The 17,153-nt window shown below is 41.0% G+C and overlaps 2 protein-coding genes across 2 annotated transcripts in view; one reads left to right on the forward strand and one right to left on the reverse strand.

Moving 5' to 3' along the window:
• slc4a4b (solute carrier family 4 member 4b) overlaps positions 1-17,153 on the forward strand; it is a 68,607-nt gene that overhangs the window by 15,012 nt on the left and 36,442 nt on the right. The window contains exons 2-3 of the mRNA XM_067424529.1: positions 9,290-9,360; positions 12,077-12,250. Coding sequence (XP_067280630.1) covers positions 9,290-9,360; positions 12,077-12,250 — 245 coding nt within the window. The remainder of the gene's footprint in view (positions 1-9,289; positions 9,361-12,076; positions 12,251-17,153) is intronic.
• On the reverse strand, positions 11-6,932 carry LOC137047009 (uncharacterized). Its single transcript, XM_067424540.1, has 2 exons — positions 6,667-6,932; positions 11-6,335 (listed from the first exon to the last, which is right to left on the reverse strand). The coding sequence occupies exon 2, from the start codon at positions 6,092-6,094 to the stop codon at positions 11-13; it is 6,084 nt and encodes a 2,027-aa protein (XP_067280641.1). The 5' UTR covers positions 6,095-6,335; positions 6,667-6,932.

The following is a 17,153-nucleotide window of genomic DNA, read 5'->3' on the forward strand; positions in this document are numbered from 1 at the left end:
GATCACGTTGCTACTCTTCTACTGGAAGCAAGACAACTATCCGTCTGACATCCCTGTGAAGAACTGTTGCAGGTATCTTGATTGAATGTTCTTTCACCTTTTTAGTGGGCTTCACAGTTGGGACTGAGTAGCTGGGGAAGGATCGGAGATGTACATCCCTAACAATTCCTTTATTGTCAGTGTTAACGTCAATGACTCTGGCAAGCCTGAACTGACCTCTCAAGGCGTTCTGGTCAGCCATCCAGACAACATCTCCAATTGCCACATTCCTGTGAGCTGTGTGCCACTTAGTCCGGACAAACAGGTTTGGTCCGGCTAACTGACTCCATTTTCTCCAGAACCTGTCAACTTCTGTTTGGATGGTTCTTAATCTCTTGTAAGAGTAGCCTTCAAAGTCAAAGGTTCCTGGATCTCCTCTGGGTCCAGTTCTACCGAGAAGAAGTGAATTTGGGCTTATGTATTCTACACAGTCCTCCCTGCTCTGAGTCCTCGCATCAATAGGCCGTTCATTGGCGAGGTTGGAAGCCATAAAAAGGAACGTTTGAAATTCCCCCCATGTGAAGACTCCATTACCTCCCAGATTTTGTAAAGCCCTCTTCACAGTCCGGACAGCAGCTTCAGCAGCTCCGTTTCTGTGAGGCGAGTCTGCTGGATGAATCTTCCAGCTCCATTCTGTGCCATGTTTGGAAACTTCGTTTTCAAGCTTTGATTTCTCCAGTCGGTCCAGAAACATGTAGAGCTCTTCAAGGGCAGGTCTGGCTCCAACAAAGTTTTTTCCAGGATCCGACCACAATTTCCTCGGATGCCCTCTCAGTGCTGTAAATCTTTGGTAGGCTAACAGGAAGCCTTCAGCTGACTGGTCACTGACAAGGTCTGTGTGCATAGCTCTTGACACCATGCAGCAAAAGACAATTCCCCACACCTTGAGTTTCACTTTTTTCCTCACCTCATCCTTCACTTCATAAGGTCCAAATAAGTCCACTGTTGTGTACTCAAATGGATTGGCTGGTGTTATTCTCTCCGATGGAAGGTCACTCATGATCTGTTGGCATCTTCGGGCCTTAAGTTTCCTGCATGTCACACAATTATCAACAATCTTCTGAGCTAGTTTCCGGCCTCTTAACACCCATGCTTTCCTTCTCATCCGGAGTAGTGTGCCTGCGATATCTTCATGGTTTGCCCTGTGGGCTTCTTGAGCTAGAAGAGTAGATACCCATGATGTGCAGGGCAAGATTGGTACTGCAGTTTTTTCTTCATTAAAGATTTGGAATCTTCCTCCACAAAGCAAAAGTCCAGTGTTTTCCTCCTTGACTACAGCGAGCCTGCTGAGTGTGGTGTCTGGCAAGGTTACCTCCTTTTGAGCCGCAAGGAAGAGATCCCTGAGTGCATCTTCACACTCTATGATGGTAAGTGTAGCTTCCTTTACTCTGGACTTGATCTCAAGAGCTGAAGAAATCTTCTTCGGCTTGCTCGTGGTGGTGGTCTTGGCCAGCATTCCTTTCCACTTTGTGGCAGCTCTCCACACCCAGGCAGTGACTCTTATCAATTTGGTTAAACTGCTGAATTTACTGATATTAAGGATCTTCCCCACTGAAGAACCAGAAGGTAGTCTCCGGACTTGGATTTGGGGCCCGCTTCCGCTAGGGCTGCTTTGCAGGTCTTTATTTTGGTCAGAGGTTGGAGATTTTGGTATTGTAGTGCTATGTGGAGCATGTTGGGGCTTTTTCCCCACCTGTGCTCGGGTCAGTGCTGCTGTAAAACATTTTCTTTGGAGCTTGTTTATACCTTCTCTTGCATCTGCAGCGACCTCTTTGGCTGACTTTGTCGGCCAATCCTCTACAGGTCGTTTCAAAAACTCTGGGCCATTTTGCCACACAGAGTTCTCTTTGAGGTCCTCTGGGGTTGCTCCTCTTGTTGTGAGGTCAGCAATGTTTTGCTCACCTGGAATCCATCTCCAGTCCTCAACTGATGTGGACTTCTGGATCTCTCCCACTCTGTTTGCAAAAAAGGTCTGGTACCCATAACTGTCTCTTTGGATTGCACCCAGCACAGTTTGACTATCTAGCAGATGGAGCCAACGTTCTACTTGCATCCGACTGTGCTTTTCAATGTATTTCCTGAGTCTTGCAGCGAACACACCACCACAGAGCTCAGCCTTCACTGGTTCTCCCTTTTGGTCAAGTGGTGTAAGCTTGGCTTTGGACTCAACAAGTCGGACTAGGATGCCTTGCTCTGTCTCCCATCTGAAGTATGCCACAGCTCCATAACTCTGGTCACTCCCATCTGAGAATGTTATTCCCCAGGGTTCTCCAATCCTTTTGACTGGTGTAAGGCTTCTATGGAAGGTAATTTGGTTGAGGCGTGTGTATTCCTCAAACAGGTGGATGGCTTCTTCTCTAAGTTTCTCAGACAGAGGCGTGTCCCACGTGTCTCTTGTTAGAGTTTTGCCTCCAGTTTCTTGAAATGCTTTTCTGACTAAAATGGCTCCTTTCTGTTTGGCAGGTGTTGCAAGGCCTATTGGGTCATACAAACTTGCTACTTGGCTGAGCAGTTGTCTTCTAGTCAGTGGATTTGGAGTTTTACTTCTCCCTTCCTGTCCAACGAGATTTTGACTGATCCTCATCTTCTTTTTTCTCTTTGAGAAGTTTATTGAGGTCATGAGGTACAGTTTGTCTGCTTCGACCAAGTACCCAACTCCAAGCGCTCTGTTGTCTCCTTCTCTTAGTTGATTGGGGAGGATGAAGATTTCATCTGGATGTTCTGATGCAGATGTTTGCCTCCCACTTTGGCCTGATCGGACCCACGGCTTGAGGAGGAATCCACCTGCCTTCAGAATTTCTTCTTCTTTTTTGGTTGTCCCGTCGAGTTTTTCCAGGTCATTGTAGGATGTAAGGATGTCGTCTACATAGGAATCCTCTTCAAGGACTCTCTGTTCCTCTTTCAGATGAGTGAACATGGGCAACTTCGCTGTCTCTCTCATGGCTAGTTGTGCGATGCACCCTGCTGGTCGATCGCCAATATTGACCCTGGTGATGGCATATTCCTCAATTTCTCCATCTTCACTGTCTCTCCAGAGAAATCTATGGAGGTGCATCTCCAGGTCTTCAAGCCACACTGAATTATACATCTTTTTGATGTCGCCGATAGCAGCATGGATTCCTCTCCTGAACCTTAGCAGTACTGCTCGAATGGGATTAAGTACATCAGGTCCTTTCAGGAGAAGGTCATTCATGCTGATTCCTCTAAACCTCTGGCTGCTGTTCCATACCAGTCGAACAGGTGTTGTTACAGAGTGTGGGTTTGGTGCTATCAAGTGACTGATGTACCATACTGGACCTTTCCAGTCAGTAATGTTCTTTCTAGTGAGTTTCTTTGCTGCCTTCCTTTCCACCATCTCATGGACTTGAGTTGTGTATGCTGCACGCCAACCTGGTTCTCTTTTGAGCTGTTTTTCCGTCCTCAGAAACGTGGCTTCCACTGCGCTTCTGTTGTTGGGCAGGGAACTTGGATCTTCAATCCAAGGGTATTTTGTGTCCCAGTGAGGCTCCTGACTATGCTCATCTGACTCCACATACCTGAGGCCTTGCCTGATTATCTCAAGCTCTCTTTCTTCACTAAGAGTCATGTCTTTGCCTCCTGGTTGACAGTTACCACAACGACATCCTCCACACATGGGTTCGCAGGCTGCACCAATGCTGTCCCACTTCCACCAGTCCAAGAACTCTCTGCCCATAACAGTGGTTCTGGTTTCAGCTCTCGATTCTTGCATCTCAGCAATTTCTTGATACTTCACTGCTGTGATTCTCATTGATCGTGCAAAATGAGTTTCAGAATTGTGCAGGGCCATGCCCACTACTTCACAGAGGTCTGGATGTGCTCCACCAACGATCTTTCCTAAAGGGCTTTCCCACAGGACAAGATCTCCTACTACCTTTACTCTCTGTGGAGCAAGTCTTCCTTCACGGTGGCTTATGAGAAGCTCAACATGTTCTGGTCTGTGAAGATCTTCCAGGTTGGTATCAGGGAAAAACTTCTTGAGTTGTTGTGCATTGATTACTCTGTGAACTTTTGCAATTTCATCCAACCCATAACAGATCATTTCATGAGCTCTCTCCGTGCCTCTAGGTGTCTTGACTCTTACCTTGAGTAAGTATCTTTTGGTCTTTACCTTCATGGCCATGCCTCCAACTCCATGGACGACGAGCGTGATCTTTTCACTTCGAAGCTTCAGTCTCCTGGCAGCTATGTGAGTGATGTAGTTGGTGTCTGAAGCTAAGTCAATGAGAGTTCCAATTTTCTGCCCTGCGTTGGTGGTTACTTCGAGAAGCATAAGAATAACTGGTAATTCACATGTGCTTGAGTCCATCACTCCAGGAAGGCTTCTTCCAGTGGAGTGTGATTTTGCAGCCATGTTGGTGAAAGCTTTTCTGAATTTTTCTGCCATGTCTGGGGTAAGATCACATATTAATTTCTCTTGCTCCTCTGTGAATGTTTGCCTTCTGGTGCTGGGTTTTTCCACTTTCATGTGTTCCTTCCCCTTGACCCCTCCGTTAAGGCAGAGAAAGAAATGGTGATCCGAGGAGCTTCCTCGCCTGCAGTCTCTGTTTCTGCACAGGTAAGTGTCCGTACATTCATCATCCTCTCCATGACATCTGAGGCATCTTCTGCATGCTCCCAGCCTTTCGACAGCATTCAGCTTCTCACCAGGCTTTAGCTCTTTGAACTGCTTACAAAAGAAGATCTTATCACGGTGCTTTTCATCTCCACACACAACGCATCCTCCCTTTCTTGTGGACCTTGTGAAGGCATACCGCTTCCCCGGGTACGTAGCTTTCTTTTCAGGTTTTTCACTTACACCCAACTGGTCTAGTCTCTCTAGAATGTCCTCTTGTGTCTTTAAAAAATGTAAAAGGCTGTCGAAGTGATTGTCAGGTGTAACTCCATTTCTTGGATTGACCATGAAAGTCACCCAGTCCCTCTTCATGTTATCTGGCAGCTTACTCTCTATGGATCTGATGACAAGGGGATTCCTTATGGCTCCAATGCTTTCAAGCTCTGTGAGGTCATTCAGGGCCTTTTCCACTGCTTGAATTAGGTCAATTACCTTCCTTGGTTGGTATGACTTCAAAGGAGGGATCCTCTCCAGGTCGTCAATTATCTCCAAGGCAATTGTTGGTTTGTTTCCATACCTGTTTTGGAGTACTCTAAACATGTCTTCAGCACTGTTGTATGTTGACAGGCGCAGGTCTCTACATATTCTCTCGTCCACACTGTCAAGGAGTTGAAACTTCTTCACTTCCACTGAACCAGTCGGCTCTCCCTGCTTTTGCAGACTCTCCCAGTCTTTCCTCCATCTGTGGAAATTCCTCCTAAACCCAGTGAATTTAGGTAGACTGGTTGGCTTTATTCTCACCACTGGTTGTGGAACTGCTGTCGGTTGAGGCTCTGTCTGTCTTCTTTCCTCTTCTGCAATTTTCTGTGCGGTGAGGAATTCTGCTCTTCTGGCCTCGAGGTTGCTGCCGAATATTTTCAGATCTTTTACTCTGCTTTTCAAGTCTGCAGTCTCACCATGTGGGATCCATTTTTCCCAGTCTTTCAGGCTTTCACTTGCATCATGGATTAGCTTCCTTGCTCTTTCCAGCTGTAATTCATAGCCGTCTCTGCTGATAGCAGTGATGGGGATTTCTGTGGCTCTGTCACAGGCTTTCTCCGCTTCTTGAGTTGCAAAGTCTACCTCCTCTTTACCATATCTTGACCAGAGGTTGAATCGGACTGCCTCACGGATGTCCTCTAGTTTCATGTTGCACTCTTCAATCATGCTTTCAAGATCAGCCTGCTGGTGCTTGTCAAGCTTGACCTTTTCCTCTTCCTTAGTTCCTGCTTCAGCCAGTAGGCCAGCCGCGTAGTCCTCATTTGCATCGCTGACATTCCTCGCCAGGGAACTGAGCTTGCTGAACTCCTCTTGTAGTTCATGCTTAATCATTTCTGCTGCAGCTTTGCTCAGGTAGTTTGCTTGCTTGGTGAAAGGAGATTTAGCTACGGTCCGCTCTTGCTTCAGTTGCTTGACTGTTTTCCCAAGAGTTTCCTTTGCCATGGTGAAGAGTTTTACAGTTAATTCTTCCCTTGCGTCGACAGCTTGACTTCAGGCCTTTGATCCTTGTTCTCACTGCCACGCTGGTTATCAACTGTCAAGTTGTGTGTGCTTTTTATGGCTGACCACAGCTCTGCAGAAACTTGAAAACTGCTTTTTCCTTGATGAACGCAAAGGACAACTCAAAACTGTTCACTTTATGATTTTTTATTCTCATAAGGATGGAACAGAATAGGTTGATAACCTTTAAAATACACAGACAAAACCATGAATTAGTTACAAATAAATCTCAATTTCACTTTCTCAAAATAAGTACAAATAAATGTTACTGAATCCACAAACCAAACCAAACAATCATTTAGTCATTTAGATTAACCTGGGATTTCTTACTAGTTAACAATCAATACCATGATTAACTTATCTAAATTCAACAATGCACATGTTTAAACCTTCAAGTACTATGTTCACATTAAGTATTCACTATTTAACTTAAATTGTATTTTACAACCAAACAAACGTAATATAAAAGCATGAATTTAACAGATTTCAACACATTCCATCCTATTCTGTCCTACCAGTTGCGTCTTCGGATGATCAGGAGCTGTGGTCATTAGTATCTCCTTTTAGGAATGAGTAAGAGAACCAAGCAAGCTTTTACCAAGCATCTCAATGCCATGCACATGCTCTCCTTGTGGGTGCACAGTTAATATGGTCCCCCAGAGCACTTCCTGTAAGTTGGTTCCAACAGCTCCGGTTGCATGGTTGCCCCCTGCAGTTTGGGAGTGCTTTGAGTGCCCTGAATGAATTTAGGCTTAACTGCTCAGTATAGCTTGTAATCATGACTTGACACAACAGTATCTATCAAAAGTGCTCCAAGGAAGGAACAGTCGTGAACCGTGACAGGGTCATGGGTGGCCAAGGCTCATTGATGCACGTGTAGTGCGATCAAACTGACGAGCTACTGTAGCTCAAATTGCTCAAGTTAATGCTGGTTCTGATAGAAAGGTGTCAGAATACACAGTGCATCGCAGTTTGTTGCGTATAGGGCTGCAACGCCGCAGACCAGTCAGGGTGCCCATGCTGACCCCTGACCACCACCGGAAGAGCGAAGCATGTGAGCATCAGAACTGCACAACGGAGCAATGGAGGAAAGAGGCCTGTTCTGTTGAATCACGTTATCTTTACATAATGTGGATGGCTGGTGTGTGTGCGTCGCTTACCTGGGGAACGCATGGCACCAGGATACATTTTGGGAAGAAGGCAATCTGGCAGAGGCAGTGTGATGTACAATATTGTAATTTTTACGTAAGGTAAAAATGTACTGCCAATAAGAATCACATTCGGAATAAAAAATACATAAATAAATAATTGAAATATTAGTGTTTTTTATATATATATATAAAACACTAATATTTCAAATATTTATTTATGTTTATTTATTTATATATTTATTTATGTTTATATATATATAAACATAAATAATTGAAATATTAGTGTTATATATATATATATATATATATATATATATATATATATATATATATATATATATATATATATATATATATATATATATAAAATTAAATTATTATTTTTTTTATTCTGAATGTGATTCTTAGGCAGTAGATTTTTACCTTACGTAAAAATTACAATATTGTATGCATAAATTACCAATTTAAAAAATGTATTAGCATAAAACAATACAATCAGTATTATTAAAACTATCAACATAAAATAAATTATATACATAATAAATTAAGTTTGTTTGTTTTTTACCCACAAATTTCACATTATCATAATGCATCAAGATATTTTAACTTTTATATATAATATCTTAACTGTCTCTTTTACTTTTGGGGTGAAATATGACCAGGAATGTTTTTTGACTGGTTTCGTGAGATTCGCACCGCTTGATGAACATCTGTTAAATACATCTCCAGTTCTGTTTCCCGCTTTTGTTCCACTAGGGATGAATAAACTTTCTTTAGTTTGAAATGCAGAGAGTTGATGCGCTGCCAGAAAGCCGATTGTCAGATGCTGATCCATCAGTTTATGTCCATGTGGCAGTCCGGCTTCAGACAGAGAGATTACAGTACATTTGGCTCATGTTTAACGTATATTAATCACAAGATAACATAACTCATCTAACCAGGTTACACGACCACCTGGCCTTCTCCTCATTCTAAAGAGTGACGGCCGGGAGAAATGACATCTATAATGTGAAATCTTCACTTCTCTGTACGCGAGGATGGATAATGTTTCAATGAAATTATTGTATAACAGATTGTAAGAGATGACGAGATATTTACGCACTGAGACTGAGACCAGCTGTGAATCTAACATCACTGACTGCATGGATAAACGTGTTGGAGAGAAACTGAAATAATAGAATAGGAAGGGAGAATGTGTAATAATGTAAAGCCGTTGTTCTCACGAGTTGTTTTGTGAATTAAATATCTTGTCCAGCCCATACCATTCCAATGTTTAGAGTTATTTCTTCTTCTTCTTCTTCTTTTTTAAGTGCCCCCTTGTGCTATTATAAAGGTTCTTCATTTTGTTTGGGTGGTCTCCTGCAATTGGCTTACACGCATTCAATGTAAGAAAAACATTTAATTTTCTCATCATATGAAATGGCTCGATAAAGTATTTGGTCTCTCTAAACCCCTCCTGTCCGGGAGCCTCTGATTGGTCAGATGCCTCAGTCTGTTGTGATTGGTCTACTCTGCTCTGATTGGTCAGATGCCTCAGTCTGTTGTGATTGGTCTACTCTGCTCTGATTGGTCAGATGCCTCAGTCTGTCGTGATTGGTCTACTCTGCTCTGATCACAAATTTTTCCAGCAGAATACAAAGATATTATGAGCGGTTGCCAGGGCGTTACTATGTGGTTGCTAAGTTATTTTGAGTTCTTTGTGGTTTCTCATTGTTTCAAGACAAAAGAGTACACCCCCAAGTCATCCAGTCCTCACTGAAAGACGTGTGATGACTTGAATCAAAACCTGGTTCAGGTTTACACGCCTGATAAACAAGTAAAAGTAAAAGGGAAAGGTTAAACTTAAGTGTGTGATCTCCTTCAGAAGAAAGTTCTGAGAAACATGTGTGTGCAAGGCGAGATTAAACATGTTTACTCTTTCTTGACAGTCTGGGTTATAGTTTCATTGTATTTGACTTTCCCTTTCTCTATGTTTTTTCTTTTTCAGAATGGAGGATGAAGCCATAGTGGACAGAGGGGCGTCTTACATCAAAAACGTGTGTGACGAGGAGGTCGAGGGTACGAATCATGCACACACACACACACACACACACACACACACACACACACACACACACACACACACACACACACACGTCTGGTTCACTATATTTGTGTGGACTCTCCATAGACATAATGGTTTTTATACCGTACAAACTGTATTTTCTATCCCCTTACACTGCCCCTGCCCCTAAAACTACCCATCACACACACACACACACACACACACTGCCCTTAAACCTACCCATCACAGGAAACATTCTGCATTTTTACTATCTCAAAAAAAAACTCATCCTGTATGATTTATAAGCATTTTGAAGTGTGGACACTGCTGGCTGGTTCCCACAATGTAGGAAATCTCAGGTTTTCAATCTCATTGTCCCCACAATGTAATATAAACAAGGGCACACACACACACACACACACACACACACACACACACACACACACACACACACACACACATACACCACACACACACACACATACACACACACACACACACACACACACACACACACACACACACACACACACACACACACACACACACACACACACACACACACACACACATGCACTTAAATATATTGTGGGATATACGATCTTCTGTGTCTCAGTGACGACTGCAGATCCCTAAGACTCTTAGTTACTTTGGATTGAGTTTCACACTCACTTTCACTCACTCTCTGTCGAGGATCAGTTCTTCTTCTTTTTTTCCTTTTTTTTTTTGCATTGGTAGTAATTTGTGTTTAAGGGCAGGAGAGGATTATGAGTGCTGCAGATGTAACAAACCAAAGCTCTACACGTGAAGATTTTTACTATCTTAATCCATACACACACACACACACACACACACACACACACACACACAGAGATACACACACACGCACTCACGTTGTGTTTTGGTGAATTGTGGGGACTCTCCATAGGCGTAATGGATTTTAAACCGTGCAAACCTTATTTTCTATCCCCCTTTACTGCCCCGGCCCCTAAACCTACCCATCACACACACACACACACACACACACACACGCACACTCACGTCGTGTTTTGGTGAATTGTGGGGACTTTCCATAGGCGTAATGGATTTTAAACCGTGCAAACCGTATTTGCTAACCCCTTACACTGCCCCGGCCCCTAAACCTACCCATCACAGGAAACATTCTGCATTTTTACTTTCTCAAAAAAAACATCACTTAGTATGATTTATAAGAGGTTAAATAAATTATTGTCACGTCTCTTTCCTTGCAAATGTAGCTCATCATAGAATAAGGTTTTTGTGATGTTTGCAGCTTACAAATAATTGCCTTGGCACAGTTGACTGGGAGTAAATTCCCCTCTCAGCTGTAGAATTTATAAAGTCTTACAGGTTTAGACATCTAAAAATATCTCCACATCAAAGCCAGATCAAACACACATTTGCAAACAAGAGCATTTCACACACTCATGCTCTTTCTATATATGTTTCTTTCGCTTGTTGTCCCTGAACTTTGGACTTTCACATGATGGTCAGATGATCAGATAACGGCTGGTCGACGTATTTATTTAAAGTCAAACCTGAAATGAATGGAGTGAAGGATGACTGAAGCATGATTGATGGATGATGAGCTATTAGTCCTTTTATTGTTCTGCGAGTGTGTGTTCAACTAAGCATGCGTGCTTTCTGTATTTACATCGACTTCCTGGAGATGGTTTGCCATTTCCTGCCTGATCAGCTGTACAGGAAGTTGTTGGCATTTATCTATAATCTAACAAGTATGAGACACGGGCCAGTTTTTCCTTCAGAGAAAAGAAAACACAAATGCATGCCAACACACCTTGTTGCACATGTTCCTGGTCTCATTGTGAATGATTCATCAGGGTATGTTCTTCCTAAGGAAAGAAATGTAAAAATTTAACTCGGACAGTCAAGACATTTTTCCTGCTTCACTCTTTAGAAAGTTCATCTTCGCATCAGTGTTGTTTTAGGAATATTTATATACTTTTACAGTATTTATTAATATTTTGATTTAGCTCTTTATTTTTTTATTTAAAATTTGAGTTATTTTGTAATGTGCTTTTGTGATTTTATTAGTTTTTAATATTTTTACAATAGTTTGTCATATTAATAATAATTTATTTACAATATTATATAAATATTATTTATAGTAATTATCTTTAAGTTATTTTTATTCCAGTTTTATTTTTATTTTAATCATTTTAATACTTCAACTTATTTATTTCAGTTAGTTTCCAAGGCAAAGTTTTTTAAGTTAAAGTTTTACATTTAATATTTATTTAATATAATATTTTATTTCAGCTTTATTTAAATGAATGAAAATGATTTCTAATGGTTTTAGTTAATGATAACAATGATAACATCACATTGTTTGTATACACAGTTATTGTTTGTATTGAGCATCAGAAATGAACTCTCGTTGAAAATGAATGTCTTATAAAGTAGCTTTTTTTTGCTGCCGTCACTGTTGAAATCGATGTTTCTCCCAAAGTCACTGATAAAAGTCATCAAATGGATTATACATTGACAGTAAATCATTGAAAGCAACACATACGTAAACACAGAAAACCACTGTATTTACTAAAGCAATGATGTCATTCTTTTTAAATCCGGTTATCTGTGCATCTATTTTTAGGCTTTTTAGGTCACTCTGATATGTATGTATCTGTGTTGGTAAGTGTGTGTGTTTGTTTGTCAACCTGTAATCTTACCATGCGTTGTGTCTGTGTGTAGGTCATCACACAGTCTACATTGGCGTTCACGTGCCTAAGAGTTACCGTCGGCGCCGGCGACACAGACGACGATCCAATCACAAAGAGAAGAGGGAACGTGTGACGGAAAACGTGAGCGATAAATCGGACACAGAGAACGCGGATGATCCCTCCTCCAGCATCCTCAAACCACTCAGTAAGTGACACGGCCCTCAAATGAAGGATATCCTGTATCCCTGCGTACCTGATGTAATCAAAATGGTCTTTCCTGTAGCTCAATGAGTAGAGCTTGGCGCTAGCAACGCCAAGGTCATGGGTTCGATTCCCAGGGAAAGCAAGACTTGACAAAAAAAAAAAAGTAAAATGTATACCTTGAATACAATGTAAGTCGCTTTGGATAAAAGCGTGTGCCAAATGCATAAATGTAAATGTAAATAGTATTTGAAAGCCAATACTTTATGAAAAATGGGAGAAAGTGCAACTCGCAATATGGCGATAATAATTGTGTTATTCTAAATAAAAGTGCCAATCGGCAATTGGTAAAGTCATTGCGTCACTGCAGCTGCCTTTGGTCACATTAGAAACAGTAACAGCATCTGATTCTGCATCTGATCGCATTCTTCTTAACTATATAGTAGGTGAAAAATAATAGTGTCCAAATTCACAGAGTAGGCAGAAAGTACCTAGATGACCTAATACTTCACGAGATCCTGATATGTGCATACAAATGATGGACACATTACTATCCCATGAGGCCATAGGAGAGGATTCATGAATGGCAGTGAAGCGACACGACTGATGCTGGTAGCACACATGATAATGACAACATGGCTAATGTAGTACGTCCAGATTTCATTCATACTATTTAGAACATACTTTTTTAACAGTTGTGAACTAATTACATATTCAAATAAGTATCTACTCAAGAGAGTATCCGATTTTGGACACAGCCAGTCAGTTTTTGTCATTATTTGAGCATTTAGAAACAAAATACATGAGACCTTTGTCTGATTTTATTGGTCAAATATGAAATTTAATCAGAGGTTTTGGAGAATTTGATGTTTCCCCATTCAAAGAGAATGGAGCTGCACTTGCATGACTGAAAAAGCTGCCCGAGAGGTGTTTCAAAGATGGCCGTCTTAAAGGGACTTTGGTGTATGTATTTAATTTGTAGGATGTATTTTTCTTTTACTGGATTTTATTTTCTCCAGTTTCTCCAGTGGATGTCAGGCAGAAATGTCTAAACAACTACAATGAAATCTAAGTTGATGGTGCAATCGTAATCTAAAAAAAGTACCATAAAAGTAGTCTGCGATTCCAAGTCTTCTAATAGCTTTTTGTGAGGAGCTGACCCGAAGTGAAGTCATTTATTACTGATGATCTTCCCCTCTGCTCTGCCGGAGCTCACCTTCATCGTCCCACAACAGAAACATTCTTCTGTCCTGCCTGAGCTGCTCACAAGATCTGTCAACAACATGTCTGGCTCATATTTCACTACAACATTTTACAAAATTGTAAAGAAAAAGAAGCCTATTTTCAAAACATAGAAACATTATATTCATGGTAACTAAACATATTTCCCTCCAGTAATTAGTAATTAATAAATAAAGATTTGTAGTAATTATATGTGCATATATATAAATAAACTTATTAATAATTTATATTATCAAGTATTTATATATCATTGGCAGAATACTGTGAGTACTTGCAGTATTTGCTGAATTATAAAAAAATGTATCTGTCAATCAGTATCAGTAAAAAAGAGAATCTAATGAGAATAATCAAGGGGAATAATGAGGATTATATAAAAACTCCCTTTATTTACTCCATAGGGAAATTATTTTTTAACGATAACTGTGAGCCATAAGTTTGCTAATCAATAGTATTTGCAAAGCCGTCAACCCTGATTATTTCTTTTTTTATATCGTGTTTGATGGTGGAATTCATTGTGAAAAACTACATTACCCTAGCCTAGAAATCTAGACGCACCCTAGCGGCAGCAAATCTAATCTGCCGTGCGTGTCGTCTTGCAACTCCCAATACCCTTCTGAGCTGTAATCCCTTAACTCTTGCTGGGCCAATCACATCCTGTATAGAGTTGGTGGGCGGGGCCATAATGACGACGGCAGAGATGCGTTCGCGTGCTTCTAGTAAACACAGAAACTGGCGAACGGCGGTCTTTCGAATTCTTAAAAAGGGACGATGTGTTCTGAGTTTTTCCGATCGAATACGGAGAATGTTTAATTTTTCAACAAGCTCTGTTTCACCTTCGTTGCTCTGGTTGGTTGCAGCGCTATCCTATCGCGTGCAGGGGGAGTTTGAAAGACAACCGTTTATCCCGCCCCTCGGATTGAGCTGTCAATGGTGAGTTTCCAGACCAAACATCTTGATGTAGGTCTGGCTTGTCAGGCTAACATTACCCATGATGCTGTACAGAAAGTCTACCAATCAGAAAACAAAGTAAAACTTGCTAAAAGATCTCATCAGCTCTGCCCACTCCCATGAAGCACTGTGTGTGGCGTAATCGAGTCGATTGCTCTACGCTTTCAAAATACTTAAATATTTGTATTATATTGAGTAGTTTTACATTTCTCCATTGTTTTTAATTTGATTATGCTATTCGCACTGCTTCATGAGATTGTAGTTCTTTTATATTCATGGGATTGTATTTGTGTCTGATTTTCCACAAAAAAAAGTTTTGCTTCAAATCGAAGTTTCTAGTATTATGATTCACCACATAGCTGGCTGGTTTGGTTTGAGGCTTATAATGATTTAATGAAAACCTATTTTATCAGATTATCACTGAGCAATCCTTGATGTTCTTGAGAATCAGGGAGTGAATGAAATAAATATGATCGAGCAGAGAGCAATGGAGGGAGAGAAGGAGATAAAGCAGTCCTTACAGCCTCAGTTAAAGGTCTTTGTGTGTGCTAATCTCTCCTAATCAGTGACATGGCTGAAAAGGCAAAGCATCAAGCTAAACAAGTGCATAGTCACCTTTATCTGCACTTATCCTCTGTGAACTCGCTCTACCTCTCCATTGCTCCTTCGACTGCAGATTGTGTGAGATCACAGAAATCACACATTTCACACAGTCATTACTTACAGTAAGTCACTGAGTTAAACTAACAAACACATTTCTTACATAAATAGTTTGTACAATTCTCATGGCCTGGATTTGTGGCTGGATTTAGCATTAGTGGTCAGCTGATTTCAACAATGCCGCTAGATTCAGTGTTGAGTATTTGCTAGTGTATAATGGATAGTTTTAGCCCCTTGTGGTAAGAGGTGTTAACTTTTAGCCCAGGTTAGGAGGCATGGAGCCAGGCATGGGCCGAAGGGATGTCCGTCCCTTCTCTGTTTCGTACACCATGACCTTATTTACTCCGGAGGGGCTGTTTCAGGCCACAGAGGGAGGAAAACAATCCTCCAGCTTTGGCTAGTTTAGCTTAGATTAGTTTAGTAAAGGTAGTGCTAAAAGTCCTTCAATATGTTTAAATATAAAGTGTGTTGCAATTTGCATTTTTTCTAATTTAAAACAGTTGTTTTAATTGCACATTATAGTATTAGAATAACAAATTAAGTGATTGCAGATGATTTGGGATAATGGTATCACATCTGATAACACCAAATAAGCAAATATGTCGCTATATACACTGTATTAACAAACGCTGTGGGACGCCTGCCTTTACATGCACATGAACTTTAATGACATCCCTGTCTTAATCCGTAGAGTTTAAAATGGAGTTGACCCATCCTTTGCAGCTATAGCAGCTTCAACTCTTCCAGGAAGGCTTTCCACAAGGTTTAGGGGTGTTGGGTTACTGTCAAGTTCCTCCACACCAAAATCACTCGTACATGTCTTCATGGACCTTGCTTTGTGCACCAGGAAGGGGCCATCCCCAAGCTGTTTCCACAAAGTTGGAAGCATGACATTTTGCCTTAGTATGCTGAAGAATTCCTTTCACTGGAACTAATGGGCCAAGAACAACCACTGAAAAACATCCCCACACCATAACCCCCCCTATGCAAAACTTTACACATGGCACAATGCAGTCAGGCAAGTACCGTTCTCCCGGGAACCACCAAACCCAGACTCGTCCATCAGATTACCAGAGAGAGAAGCGTGATTCCAGTGGGGATGTTCTTTACACCACTGCATCCGACACTTTGCAATGCACTTGGTGATGAAAGGCTTGGATGCAACTGCTCGGCCATGGAAACCCATCCATGAAGCTCTCTAAGCACTATTTTTGAGCTAATCTGAAGGCCACATGAAGTTTGGAGGTCTATAGCTATTGACTCTGCAGAAAATTGGTGACTTCTGGGCACTGTGCACCTCAGCATGCACTGACCCCACTCTGTGATTTTACGTGGCCTACAAGTTCATGGCTGAGTTGCTGTTGTTCCCAATTGCTTGATTTTATACACCTTTGGCCATGGAAGTAATTGGTACACCTGGATTCAGTGATTTTGAGGAGTGTCCCAATACCTTTGGCAATAAAGTGTATGTCATAATGCTGCTTATATATATATGACCTAGAAATCTTTAAGTGTTTTAGTCATTGTACATGTTAACCTTTTTTTTATTTCTCGTTGAAATTGTTTTTTTCGAAAGATGCCAAAATAGATCCATCTACTGCAGTGTTGATATGTGATAAAAATAAATTCTAAGAAAGGTTGAATTGCTTTTTATTTGATGTCATAACAGTCAAGTCGAAGAATTCAGAACTTTCTTAAAATTTTCAGAAAACGTTTTGAAATGAGTTTGACAAAGACAAACACATAAACAGTCAGAAATTCATAACAATAGGTATACTAGTCATGCATGACTTGATTTGATATGTATATAGTTGTACTTGGACATTGTGTGTGTGTGTGTGTGTGTGTGTGTGTGTGTGTGTGTGTGTGTGTGTGTGTGTGTGTGTGTGTGTGTGTGTTCTATATAGTTGTACTTGGACATTGTGTGTATGTACACTCACACGCACGCACGCACGCACGCACGCACACACACAATATCCATGTACAAATGTATACAATGTATAATACACACACACACACACACACACACACACACACACACACACACACACACACAC

The sequence above is a fragment of the Pseudorasbora parva genome, chromosome 18 (genome assembly GCF_024679245.1).
Source record: "Pseudorasbora parva isolate DD20220531a chromosome 18, ASM2467924v1, whole genome shotgun sequence".
Taxonomy (NCBI): domain Eukaryota; kingdom Metazoa; phylum Chordata; class Actinopteri; order Cypriniformes; family Gobionidae; genus Pseudorasbora; species Pseudorasbora parva.